The 14,877-nt window shown below is 41.7% G+C and overlaps 1 protein-coding gene across 1 annotated transcript in view; it reads right to left on the bottom strand.

The window, feature by feature from the left end:
* Window positions 1-878: 878 nt before the first annotated feature.
* pola1 (polymerase (DNA directed), alpha 1) overlaps window positions 879-14,877 on the bottom strand; it is an 85,025-nt gene continuing 71,026 nt past the window's right edge. Inside the window, 2 exon segments of the mRNA XM_038274465.1 lie at window positions 879-1,096; window positions 11,020-11,116. Coding sequence (XP_038130393.1) covers window positions 960-1,096; window positions 11,020-11,116 — 234 coding nt within the window. The 3' untranslated portion in view covers window positions 879-959.

The following is a 14,877-nucleotide window of genomic DNA, read 5'->3' as shown; positions in this document are numbered from 1 at the left end:
CTGCCCTCTGTTATCAGGTATATCTGATTGTGTACAATAGGGGCAAAGTTTTTACCATTAAATTATGCAAAAGGTGTCAGACGCAAAACATTTCAGAAACTGTATGTATCAAATATGATACATTTGGCATTACAGGGTTAAATTCATTAATATGCGGGACATTTAAAATTACACAAGACAGAGTTGTTAATTAGTTCTTTATTGAGCTTTCCTTGTCATAAACAGTATCAAAATAATCGGGCATTGGAGTTCAAAAAACACTCACTGTAAATGCTACAATAACATTGAAAATTTATTAAAACACAATACGTCCACATTTGGGAAAGATGAAAGAGATGAAGTGGCCTGAGTTAAACAGACGCAGTGAAGGAGAAGCAGATCAGATGTTCGATAACGGGACAAAGGAGCGATGGAGCAGCGCGTGTGGCCTTGCTCACCCCGTTACTCCCTGTATCGTCCTCAGGCCTTTCTTCCAGCCCCTGATCCGACCCACTCTGCTAACACTCACGCAGCATGAATGGTGGTAATCAGAACAAGTGTCCGATCGCTGCAGGCATCCAGTGGTCTCAGTGGCTCCGGGTCACTATCATTGGCTAATTAGCTTTCTCCCAGAGTATCCCAGCTGTTCTGAGGAGAAGTCATTTTAACACACACACATACGCACACATATCTGGGCACAGCCAGCGTCTGCACATACAATAGACTGTCATTTAGGTATGATTGCTGCTCGCCTTTACCATACAGAGCGAGGGTGATGGGGTCAAGTCAGGGTTGCAAGTGGATGAGTGTGTGTGTGTGTGTGTGTGTGTGAGGGAGCTGGAGAGACGAGAGGTCTGATTGGTGTTTTAAAGAATATAACAAGTCCATCAGGTATGATCTGAGCTTCACCAATTCTACCAGATATTTACAAACCGAAGGCAGAATGAAGCTCTTGGATGTGTTGTCCTTGTAGATTGTTTTCACTTGAGGGTGGAGAGACCTTGGAAGAGTTTGGCTAAGTTAACCTCAGAGTAGCCACTGGTGGCCAAAGCCTTGTCTGGGACTTCCTTCAGCTTCAGATACGCATCCCGTAAGCTGTTCCATTTCTTCACATGGCCTGCAAAGAAAAGGAAAAATACATACGGTTTTAAAAACATGAGACTCCAGCGTTACATCTCACATCAATGCTGCAGAATCCCTTATAATAAACACTCAGGAGCATTTCAGGCTTAACTGCAAAGCCAACAGATCCAGCCCTGTCTGAAAGTAATGCTATTACTTTGAGGACTGGATGGGCAATCACACAGAATTAAACTGATGGGTCGATGGCGCATGCATCCACGAAGGATCATGAGATCGATGGAAAAGCCCGATGAGAGCATGAAGTCAATATCTCGTCCCTGTTATCTCTTCAGGTGGGCTGTAATAAGGCCAAAGAGAAGACTGAGGGACGGCTCTCCAGGACAGGATGGCAACCACAAGCAAACCTTTTCAATATCATAGCGAGCACCGAGTGTAGATCAAGTAGCATGAAACCAAGTAATAACACCATCACCGCACAAAGGAGAGCAGTGGATAGAGCAGTGATCTGAGCGAAGCAGCCTGGTTTCGGCTCAAAGACATTTTAGAGGAGAAAGCAAACATATTGGAGGCTCTCCATCTTCCTTTCTTTCTGGCAAACCTTCTAAATTCTTAGTTAATAATTCATTTGCAGCATTTTAGCCTTAAATGAATTTATTTAAGTAGATGTTTTCCTATCAATCAGATAACCCATTGAAACAAAAGGTTTTATGGTTCTTAACCTCCAAACTGACCGAAAGCATTTTAGGAGCCCCTCAGAAATAACACACAGAAATCAGAAAAAATAGGAAAAACCTGAAATTGGACAGTTTTATTTTGGTTTAGATCACCAAAAACACCCTACTGACCCAAAAGCACATTAGATTTCTTTCTTTCTTTTTCCTTAGATTGTTTCCATGACAGTCAGGCTGTGTTATTACAGCATTTTGAATCCATTCTTACCGACATTAAGTCATTCCAAGAAACACTGACCTGTATAACAGTCTTTAAAGTAATTCAAAAAAAGCCGCCATGTCATCTGATTAAGCAACGCTGAAATATCTCTTGTTATTCAGACCATCTATGAAGCAGTAGGGTTTGATATTTTAAAGTTTCTTGAAAAGAGACACTAAAAACGCCACAAGATCATGGCAGCGTCCTTATATTGTAATCCAATAAGGACCACAAACGTCTCATATGTGTGTAAAAGGGAAAATAGTGTGAAAATGAAGGGCTAAGATCAAAAACATCAGAGGTCATCATTAGATAAGGATTTAAATTAGGAAATAATTGCAACTATTCCTTCTGTCTAAAAATATTTTTTAAAGAAAGAATGAAGCAGTTCTGCTTATAAAGCTGGAGCCAACAATGGTTCACATTAAAATAATGGTCTTTAGATAGTCAGTATTTCCTTCTTTTAAGTGTTTGTTTAATTTTTTTACATTCAGAGCTGCATCATTTTGGGAAAATAAATATTTAAGTTTTGGACTGACGTTATTTGACTCGATTATTAGATAGGGATTCAGTAAATGCTGGCGACTTTCCACGGTGTACCCTGCCTTTAGCTGCTGGTGATAGGCACCAGCCCCACCATGACCCAGAGGGATGAACGGGTGGATGGATTCAGGAAGTAGCATGAATACAAGGATGAACAGCTGTCAGTTGAGGAAATGATGTATACAATATATAATTTGAAGTCTACGTTTGGTGTTGGGCCATCTTGATGTTTAGCTGGGATCATGTTATTGATCTTCCGGGTCAATAACGTGGCATCAGCTGATGAGAGAAGATGTAAGAATTTGTACCATCTATCAGTCAGTTGTCTCGGTTTAGATCATAACTACTTTATCTGTGATTTCAGGTTTCTTTTCTAAATTTTAGGATTCACTCTTCTGTAGCTGAGTTTGTATTAACTATGAAACTGCACAAATTGTGATTAGGAAAATAAATCTGCTAAATGGAAACTTTGTAATAAAAAAAAAACCCAGTTGCATCGAAATTGCAATATTTTGCAAAACTGCAACAGAAATACACGAGTTACATGATCTGCAACTGAACCTTGCTTGTTTAAAGAGAGAAAGACATGAAGTAGTTGGAGGATGATGGCGCCCACTAGAGCCGTGGTTGATATATATTAGGGATGGGACGATTTATGAAAACCGTCAGAATCGTTCGGTTCGACTGTCTCAGTTCGGTTCGCGTGTGTTTCGTTTGGTTCATGCGCTGCTCCTTTTTCTCATAGAGGAAGCGATTACACTCCAGAGCAGAAGGTGGCAGTGCTGCGACCAAAGCCAACCGCCAGTAGTAAACAAGAAGAAGAAGAAGCGAAGCAGCTTAGCCGGGTAGCAGGGAAAAAAATCAGTTGTTGTGGAGAACTGTGTCGGACTGGCGAGTGGGAAAGAACTGGAGTTGGAAGACGCGCTGTATGGGACCACTTTGCATTTAGAGTGACCTACGATGACAGCGGAAAGAAAGTTGTGGATAAAAGTGCAACAGTGTGCAAGCATTGTGCAACACGTTTTGTTTATGCTAGCAGCAACATGTCATGCTAACCCCGAAATCCCTCATACTCCGTCAGCAACCCCCGCTGCGCTCCAGACCGGCTGCTCAAAGCAAAGCCTACAGCCCCCACTGTGGCTTCGTCTGCTCCCCTCTGAGTTCCTTGGAGATGGTAGAGAGCATGTAACCTGACAACAGCCAGAGGCATGCATCTGGCTGTTGTCAGGTTAGAGAGCATGCACCAGATGATTAAATTTAAAGCAGCAAAACATACGAAAATGATCCAGGGTTTCCGCTTATCATTTAAAATAATTACAATCCATTATTTTGGGGGGGATTTTTTCATTAATTTCATAATTTTTTATGGAATTTCGGTGTAACAATCAACATGTATCGAATTGAACCGAAAACCGTGACCAGAAACCGTGAATCGAACTGAACCGTGGATTTTGTGAACCGTTCCACCCCTAATATATATAGATATATCTCATGTGTTACAGCCGCTCACGATGTGTTGTTTTCTTAGTTAGCGCATAAACATCATATTCCCATGCAGTTTTTCTCGTATTTGATGGAAATACCGCATTTCTGAAACTTTGCTTTTTTTTTTATTTAGCAGAATATTGACAGTTTGGCCCATGACTGTAATGAAAAGGCAGGTTCTAGTGGGCTTTTTAAATTATTTTTGTCTCAATGTGAATTTTTCCAGGAGGCTAACCAGGTGCTTTCTATAGAAGCAGCATGGAGAGAGTGGAGAGTGTGTGGTGTAGAGGCTGCAGCGCATCAGACTGGAAGAAAGCAAGGAGAGTAGTGAGGACAGCAGAGAAGATCCTCTGCCCTCTATTAGGGACATATCATCCAAGCGCTGCGTGTCCCGATCCCATAACATAATCAAAGACCCCTCACACCCCCACCATGAACTGTTCTCCCTGCTGCCCTCTGGGAAGAGGCTTTGCAGCATTCATCTCAGGACCAGGAGGTTCTGCAACAGCTTTTTCCCCGCTTTCATAAGACTGTCAAACTCTAATCAAGACTCTGCATCACACTTGCAAAACATATTTGCACTACCAACGTGGCTGATCTTTCATTATCCCTTTAAATAGAACACAACTCAACGTTCTACTGCATTTTGCACCACATGTATTTATTTACACTGCACTGAACCTTCCATACCAATGCCTTTTGCAACGACTTTAAACAGTTTTTTCTTTTCTCCTCCACCGTTTACGTTCATGATCACTGCTGCGTGTCATAAATGGAAATGTTCATTTCACTGCTAAGCTGCTGCTGTATGCATCAAAATGTCATTTTATACACTGTATATACAAAATAACAATAAAGTTTGTCTAAGAAACCAATGAAGGTAGCTAGATATCCACCTCCTTGAAGGACTTGTTTTTGATTCACAGAAAACCTTTGCTTAAAACCTAATTCTCTTATCTTTAGAAATCTGATTGGAATAAGAAAAGCATCCTGCCGAAAAGACTTTTTCCATTTTGTAATCTATTGGTCCGTTTTAGTTTCGATCCACTAAGTTGCCCATATGGCCAGTTGCCCTCTCCATGTCCATATCTCCTCTCTCGTCCTTCCTGTCTGCTGCATTAGTGGCTACTGGATAAATACATGCCCACTGACAGCACAGAGGAACAAAGGTTAGATACACATGCCGGCCACACACACCCACACACTAAAAGAATATATACACAACAGCACAGGTAGTTAAACACTTAAAAAGCCTGGTAACTCAGCCGCTAAAAAACATCCACCAGTCAAACAGTAATCACACATGCATGTGCTCACATCCATGTGTGAAAGATGGTGTGGTTGACTTAAAACGCCAACGGCAACTATTACCAGATAATCCTCATTTTGACGGGGATACGGGGTGGGGGTGGGGGGGGGCAAGGGGATAGAGGAGAGGCAGGGAGAGACTATTTATCCGGGGAATAGAAAGGGGGTGATGATGCATGATCAAGCGAAAGCAATCATGTCATCATTTTCTGAAAGGTAGAAGAAAAATAATTCTCCCCTTCCCCTCCCACTTCTTCTTCTTCCAACCCAATCACTGTGTGGCGAACAGATAAAAAGAATGATTTAAGAGTCACAGAGAAGAAAAGAACGAGAGAGAGATCTCTGTGTGCAAGTCGGGGCTCTGTGGGGAGTGTGGTTCAAATAAATAGTCTCCTCTATTGAGGGAGAGAGAGGCAGAAGAAAGGCAGGGGGGGTGATGCTGTGGACAGGTATGGGCCCGGTTACCTCTATCAAGGACACAGGGGTTTAAAGAAGTGACCAGGAATAGTTTCTTAAGTCCCTTAAATGGGATAAAGTGACATTATGAGTTTTCTGTGGGTCTAAGGTACTGTATATAGAGCTCTGCACTACCCCCACCTGTTGCTGCTGACTGCCAACCAGCAGGCTAAAGGTGAAATGGCAGCTGTTTGGAAAAACTCCAGGCTTTAAATAACAGACTCTCTGAAGAGGACAGTGAACGCAACACTGTGGCACATCTGTAGAGCTGCTGACGGCAGATTGCTCGGCTAATTAACCAGCTACTATCCGACAATTAGAACTTAATGAAGAGCAGGACAGTAAAACATTCTGTGCAGAAAGAACCGAAACACTAAAAATAAAATCGATTTCTGTAAATTATCTGAACCTGTGATAACAGATGGACCAAGCAACATTTCTCTGGTCCACTTTCCCTGTAGGGCCGACCCAACAATTCAGTTTTTATTAGACAGAACAACATTGTGACAAAGTGGTTCAGTTTGTGTTTACCACTTGTACCTTATTCTTTCTTCTGATTTGTAATGCTTAAATTTAAACATTAGTTTAAACTTTGCTTCACTTACTATCCTGGGTTTGTTTGTGTTAGCATTATGCTGTAGTTTCCATCTATTTATGTTTAGGTTAAAGCTATTACTTCTGGATTATTGGATGAAATTGTTTATTATGTTTCAAAGTATATTCATGGTATTTGTTTTTACTCACCGTTGTTTGTTTAAGTATTTCCTACTAAATTGACCTGATGATGTCATCCATTACCTTGCTGGGTTGTACCATTTAGAGGGCTTCCTTTGGGGTTATGCTTTGTTTGTTTTTCTTTAAAGTAACTTTTTGAGTTATCTTGTATCACATTGTTTATTTTGCAGACTCTTTATGTAGATAAGTTTGTAAATTAGATTAATTTAATTCTTTTTTCTCTGTTTAGACTTTGTTTGTCGGAGTGAAATGCTGAATAAAAGACAACAGAGAAACTGGAACAGGTGGCTGAAGCAGTTTTTTTTTTTTGGTTCACCTTATTGATCCACGACCAAACTACCTCAAAAACATGTCAACTATTTTCTTTGATAGATGTTTAGTTTTGATAAAATATAAAGAAAACAAAGGAGGTAGAGGATGAGGATAATCTAAACCTTAACTGCGATTCAACTTTTAGACAACAAAATAGAGAACAGAGTGAGAAACTATCTTTTCCAAGAACATGATTGATGTGTTTCTAAGCAGAAGACAATGGGAATAGCAGGTTTTGAGGCCTTCAACAAAACTTTGGGCAAACCCAAAAAAATATCCGTCCACATGTTCAATAGTTTCACCATCAGTAGGAAAACTGTTTCTATAAAATCCCCTACAAACACTATAAAATGATGAAGCAAATAAAATCCAGCAGTTTTCTGATCTTGGTTTCCCTCTTCCACGCCCTCATGTTGAGTCCAGCACATGTGGGCCCACACAGCGAGCCTAGCAGAGGTTATCTCTGCACTAACTAGGTGTTGTCACACACTCCCGCACACTCCGGTGGAGCCGGGCACGAGTAGATCGGGGCTCTGCACGCTCTAACTAGGTGTAAATACAATAACAAGCCTGTAATTAAGTGAGCATGATGAAGTTAATGGAGATCGGCCATTCTGTCGGCCGCCTCCATGAATATTCTATTAGGCTGGTGGCGACGGGCAGCTGGAATAGCAGTTAATTTAATCACTACTCGGAGCACGGGGAAACTTCTTTGTGTGAGTGTAATTGCACAGAATGAATAATTGATTTGACAATCGCACCCGTGGATTTTGCCACCCCGCTTTGTATCAGCGGAGGGAAAAAAAAGGGGAGGGGGAGCGTGGAAGATGGAGAAGGGAAGAAAATAGGAGAAGAGGAGAGAAAAGACAGAGCAGGAAGAAAAGGGAGGAGGAGCGAACGTGGAGCACCCGTAAGGTGGCAGGGAAGCTGGATCATTAGAAAGGCGCAGCTCAAGGACAATTTTTATTTTATCAATGCGGTGAAATGACATTATTGCTCACACACGCAATCATACTGCCCACACTCAGGACTGAGACCTAGGGGAAAGGATGGAGAGGGTGGGGGGGGAGTAGGATGAGGAAAAAGGAAGTAGAGGGAAGGAGATACAAAATGATTTGAAAGTCATTGATATGGGATGTTCCCAGCTAAAGAACGGACAGCGTTGGGGTTTCTCCTCTCTCTATCTCACTGTGTGCACGTGCCCCTCTCTTTGTAATCTATTAGAGATCTCCCGTGGCGGGTGAAATTACCTCCATGTTTTACTCAGTCGCAGCAATCAGGCACAAAAACGCAATGTACATGTAGATAAGACGGCCTTGCAGAACGCACGCACGCGAACACTGCAGAGAACACAGCACAAAATTACAATCTGCGTTGAGTCAGAGCTCCTTTGTGTCTCACACACAGCCTGTGCAATTTTCCATTAATGTCTTTTATTATATACGTTCAATGCACAGTTGAAAACATACACCGAGCCTGCATCATGGCTACCTGCAGTGGAAAATCCCAGATATTGTCTAAAGTGACGGGTACAGTCATGATACACATTTACTTTGAGCTAACAGCAGAACATAAATGCCGCAGCTTTCTTTCAGATCAATCCTCTGAAAACACCAAAACCGGCAACTCTTAAGTAATTCCTCCGACATGTAAATATAGGCATCTAGCGTGTGGCCAGTGTGGAGAGTGACAGATTGAGAGCAGGTAGAAATACTGAGCTCTTTTACCAGCCAGCTAGCAGTTTCCAGTGTTGATCAGAGTCGCCGTGCTCCGACAGCAGGGCCTCATGTTGGTAATCACCCCTCTGTCATTCCCCACCTCTGGAGCGTCCGCCCAAACCGGCGTTAAACCAACAGTCGCAGGAGAATATAGAGTAATAACAGAGGGAAGGATGAGCCGTCTCCAGCCCGGCGAGAATGTTAAAACAAAGAGAAACGTCTGCTGTTCAATTGTCAATTCTGATCTAAACAATAGAGTCAATGGGTGTAATGGAAGCGGATTATATGTATTTTCAGCCCCAAAGTTAGCCTCCAGGGGAGTATTTGTCACAAATCTAGTTCCCACATAGTTCCTCCAGCCAACTGAGTCAATCTATAGGAGTTTACCTAAATCATCCATAGAGAGATTAACTATTACTCCTGAAGTGAGGTGTGTAGAAGTGTAACCTGAGCGACGAGGCGCCTTGGTGTGTAATGCAGTAATGTGGGGTATTACTTCCCCAGGACGGAGGGATTACACCTTCAATCTATGTTTTAAAGCAGCGTGACACCATCTATAGGGGTGGCTTTCTCCATATTGTGTGGGAAATAAAACCACCTAGTTTGTAAGTGAGATTAGAGGACTGACCGTTTTGGTTTTCAACTTATTAAACATTGTATTTTGTAGTTTTGTGCTATTTAGCAGAGTTTAAAGGTAGGATGCAGTTGCTGAAGTGGACCAAACCCCCTATTCTAGCTAAACCTATTGTCTACTAAAAGAAAAACAATGCCAAAAGGAAGTATTACACTATTTAAGGATTTAATCCAATTTTTCTTTTTATCACATAAAAAAAACTAAATTATCAAACTAAAATAACCTGAATATGAGGGTTTTACGAATGTTTTCAGAAAAAAACCTGAATGACCAGCACCGGATGGGCTATAGCAGCCTGAATGAATAACTGACATCCTTAATAGCTTCTTAACCCTGTTGTTCTTCCTCTGATTTGATTTTAAAAACCTCACAGATTATGGAAACAATTTCGTTTGAGTTCTTATCGCTGTAACTGCTTCCTCACTGAAGAGTGAGTTTGTTTAGTCTGGTAGGGTGCAGGAATTGTTTGTTTCTAGATTGATTTTCTCACTGCACCTCAATTAAAATTACAATTTTTTCTATTTATTTCCTGTAGAAGCTCTCAGGCTTTTACTGATTAACATCCAAGAAACTGCTTCACAACCATGAATCAGTAATGTTCCCTATGTAGCCCAAAACAACAGAAATGTACTGTATAGGTCTGTGATCCACATACAGAAAAAAAAAAAAAAAAAAAAAAAGGCAGGAAGTGCCCACAAATCACCGGCACAATAGAACTTAAAGAAAAGAGGAAAGTCGAGGAATTGATTGGTGATGATTTCTTGCATCTGGGCCTAGACGGAAATAAAAGAAAGCAAAAAATGGAGGCTATAATCATGTTAGCACCCCCCAACCTCCCCTCTTTTTCTACACTGGCCCAATCCCTCTATTTCAGCTCGCTCCATTTTCTGAGTGGTCATCTGTTGATTACACGTTATATTTAAGTCTGCCGTCTGGCTCCTTTGCTGCCTCGCTTTGGCCTGAGCTCACCGCACTCACGGGACTCAGGCATACATACATAAATAACATACATACATAAATATTTAATCAAATAAATAAATCACTCGGCCCGGCGGCCCTTTCTAATCAAGTGACATCAATCAGGGAGAACTGTGGGTAAAGAGGCCTTGCGGCTGACGCCTACTGAGTGCACCCGGATCGTTGGAGTAGCGTCTATTTGAGTCCAAGGGGGGAAATATACGCTCCATGTCCCATTACAGGAGAAGGGCTATCCTTTCGTCAGCGCGCCCATTACTCGCCCTATCATTTCCCCAAATCTAAAACCTGTTTTCAATCAACACAGCCAAACGAGTGCCTGTCCAAGAGAGGCAGAGAGAGAGAGACAAGAAAGAGAGAGGGAGCACCGCAGAGAAAGGAGCAGAGATGGACAGTGAGGGTAGAGGGAGAGAGATGGAGGGCTCTCTCCTTCTTTCTTCCAGTGATTGGAGCGTTTTGCATTCTGTATGTGTGTGTGATTGAATCCGTCTCCTAAATTAGGGCTGTCGACTCGAGGAGCTGAATGTCCTTAACCCCCCCTCCCCATAACCAATGCCTGGCTGCCGCCGCTGGCGAGTGTGTGTGTGTGTCACATCACTGGTGAATATTTTAAGTGCAGCCTGGCTAAAAGGTTTATGTTGAGACTTTGATTGCTAATGCTATGTTGTACGTGTGAGAAAGCATTGTTAACTTATTAAAATTCAAAGTTTCTCAGCGCCTCGGCTAACTTGATTTCCACTCCAAAGCCAGTAAAGAGGAACAGGAACAAAGACGGCCCAAAAAGCAAGCAGGGATTGTTTTACGTTAAGTAATAAAGCTGGGATCAGAGTGATAAAGTAGCTGATGTGCGTAAAATCTTACCTCTCTCGTCAGACTGTAGAACCTTGGCCATGGCGTAGTCCCAGTCAAAGATGTATCTGTAGAAGCAGAGCTGGTTGTACAGAGCCTTCTCCGAGTACTGCAAAGAGAAAACCAACATTGTTAAACCAACACTGGCCAAAACAATTGCAGCACCTCAATAAATCTGAACATCTACCTTCTAAGTTTAATATTTAGTTTTCATTTAGAATATTGAATCAAAAAAGCAAAAATTTGCTGCTTCTTTCAACTTTTGGATGCCCCCCCCCCCACTTTTTAATATCTACCCTTTTCCAATCTCTTGTTAAACTGCAGATTTTTCCATTCTCACATCTTATTTAACCATTTTTGTTCCCTCCCAGCTGCCACTTCCTCTGACCAGCTGTGTTACTAAAATGATGAATTGTTTAAAAATGGCTTAAATGAGGGCTAGCATTCTTGCACAAACGGTTCCCTCCAAAAAACAAATAACATCCAAAAACTGGCCATGATGGTGACTACAAAACATTAGCCAATCTACTTTGCCTACTGACTAAAGCACATTGGCTACTTGTTTGTCAAACATTTTGCATACGTGCCCCTAGTATCTTATTTACGTAGGCTCTAAGAGTAACTCATACGAGGTTTGACTAGCACGCCGCCATTACACCAAAGCTTGTTTGCTGCTGCAGCTTTTTTGTTGTTGCTTTTACATAAACTTCTGCTGCAAAGGTAAATTATGTTCAATTCTGTGGTTTTAGTAGCAGCAGCAGCGAGAGGACAGCAACTAATTTTAAATGTAACTTGCAGTGATAACGCCGGCAGAGACGTCTTCTTCTTATGGAGATTTCCTGCTGACTCGGTGAATACTGGCACTTTTCGTAATACAAAATTACTTCTGGCATAGAGATCTTTAGCGAAGGAGGGGGCACTGATGCATGCAAATGATTCAAAAATACACAAACAGCCGTCGGACATATCTTCCACCAAAGAATCGTCTTTCCTGCCTTTAACTTATGAAGGTCCAATGAAAGTTAAACTGCATGTTTTCCTGTCTCTCCTCATTTGTGTTATATTTGTACACAAGGCAAACAGGAGGTCATGGATACTACGTAAATGTGGATTAAAAAATTAAAACATAAATTTGAAATAAGGAATTAGTAGGGATGCCACTAAATGTGGCAGCAAAATACAAAAGTACTTCTCTCTCTCTCACGTGGGCATTGTCAGTTTAACGATACCTTCCGCGAGTCTTCTCAACATTTGAAATAATTGTTGTTGACTGCAGATGTGTCTCATAGTTCCCATTGATTTGGCTTGTAAAGCAGGGAGAATGGCGCTAGGCTTACCGTACCGTGACGTCACTTCTGCAAGATGTCAGGAGTGGGGTGTTACTATATTCGGGCAAAAATGGACGGTCCTGGACTCAGTGATCTCAACAAAAAAATATTATTTTTTTTTAATTGATTAACATAGAACGTATCAGCTTTAGGTATAGATAATACTTTTCCTTTCAGTCTACGTTGAGTTTGAACTTCTGTATCAGGGTGTTGCAGACAATGCGCCAATTAGCCCTGATGCATTCACTGACTGGAAACACGATTGGAATTTTAGTTTTAACTGACCATGGAGGGATGGCCTAGACTAAAATAATGAATCACTGCTATTTGGTTTCCTGTTGCTGCACTGAAAAAAAGACAAAAGTTGGAAAAACACTAGCTAAGATGTAATTTATGTCAAGGTTACAGCACACAAACCTAAATCAAAATAAAGTAAGCTTAGAAAGCAAAAACAATTAATTAAAATGTTGAGACAAAATTCTGAATCCAACAAAACTGAGTCACTAGTTTTTTAAATGACAATGTAAGAACATTGAAAGGCTAAAGACAGATACTTTAATACGCTTCAAGTGATAGAGTATAAGACTTGGAACAAAACGATAAACAAGTGGATCCTACACTGAATAAGACAACAGAGATTCATTAATCTGAATTTCCTGGTTGCTGCTTAGACAACCAATCCTCTCATCATATAAAACAACTTTATGATAAAATTCAAAATGTTTTGATATGTTAAACACTAATTAAGCAGAGTTATCTCACTAGCAATGATCTTTCATTCTATTTATTAGTTTCAGGCAGTTAAAAGTGGATTCAAGATCATGACAGGACTAAAAAAAAGCATGAAGAATAAATAATAGATGTGTTTGCAAGATTCTGTAAGGGCACATCCCGCCCAAATGACTAACCCTCCCTGCTAACATCCCCCTTCCTCTGTGTGACACAGTAAAGCTAGAAAACAAATTTGCTTGCTTTGTTAATTTCCACTGCAATTAAGCAGAGCCACATGACAGCCTGCCAAAGGGAGAGAGAGGGAAAGAGACGGAGAGGATGAGCTAGACATAGCAGTGGGAGGGAAACAGAGAAGAGTGGGAGAGGAGAGAGAGAAAGGCCTGAGAGACAGCAAAAACAGAAGTGAAGAGGGGAGAGAGAGGAAGAAGAGAGGGGATCAGACCTGATACACCCTCCCTCATAATAGTTTGTTGTGATAAGCCATTGTGAGAGAGGCATGCGAACAGCCGAGGCTGTCAATTTGATTAGCCATTATACCGGATGTTTAATTGCAGTTATTGGCTCGTCATTTCCCAGCTACACTGCAGAGGGCACGCTAAGCCTCGACCCCACACTGCCATCAGGTGTGCGCCGAGTGCTTCATTATTACCACCAGGAAGAATCCCCTGACAATTCCTGCACGCCGAGCCGGTTTGTGTGTTAGCCCATTATACCTGCCAATCGGCAACACGCATAATTGTAATTTCAGTTTTCACTGCTGTGGCATAATCAAGTGGTGAGAGTATCTAATGCAGCTAAATGCAAACTATGTGATGTGTGAAAGTGAGAGAGGGTGTGTGTGTGAGAGTGTGCGTGTTTAATGGCTTTCTATCACTGCCCACATGGCACGCACAGCTGTTGACCGTTGATGCACTGCCTAGTCAACAACCAAACCATGCACATCCCATAATGGAGCCTCGGTTACGGTTGCCAAGGTTGAACGAGCTCAGTCGGCACAAGCACCGAGCGCCACCTCTTCCTCTTGAAACATAAAACACTCACACACACAGAAGCTAGCATTGGAACAATACACTGCTGATTGTGGGCGGGTCCTTCGCTGCATACTGATTGACTGACAGGTGTCAGAGAGGTGTGGCTAAAATGTAACAGGATTGTTATTGAATTTAGAGCCCCGCAACCCCACCTCACTCTGCTCCACACACACACCGACACACACACACCTCTACCTCGTCATTCAGCTCGGCGCTTTGTTCCCGCACTGACACCATTTCAATTTGCTCCACAAATCTGCAGCATTTTCAGCCTGACTGCCTAAGGAGCAAACCAGCTGTGAAATTGCCTCTCTCTTGGGAGTGTCGGAACCCCCCCCCCCACACTTTGCACCCCTTTGCTCCTTTGCCTTTAGCATCTCTGTCTCGCTAACCCCCTCGCCCCCTCCAACCTAAATACACAGGTACACATCCTTACCCTGTGTAAGGACTCAAAAACACAGACAAATAAGAGAAGGAAGCAGAAGGCGTAGGATGTAAAGCATGCAAAAAAGGTAAGAAACACAAAAAAACGGCTTTAAATCAAGTAGATTAAATAACATTGATGAAATGGCTTCTACCACGCTAAGAAAAACAAAAAAACAGCCATTCCTACATGGTCCAATTACCAAAATAAACTATACCTATATAAGTTTTAAAATGTACACTTAAAAAAAAAGCTAAAATATTGCCTCTTACTTGTTGCTGTACATTGCCAGCTATCTAGCTAAAAAATAAAGTTACTTCATATTTTCCAATGTTTACAAGAAAGAACGAATTAG

This window comes from Cyprinodon tularosa, unplaced genomic scaffold, assembly GCF_016077235.1.
Source record: "Cyprinodon tularosa strain WSP-4 unplaced genomic scaffold, ASM1607723v1 ctg918, whole genome shotgun sequence".
NCBI classification, from domain to species: domain Eukaryota; kingdom Metazoa; phylum Chordata; class Actinopteri; order Cyprinodontiformes; family Cyprinodontidae; genus Cyprinodon; species Cyprinodon tularosa.
This window is presented reverse-complemented; position numbering and strand designations above follow the sequence as displayed.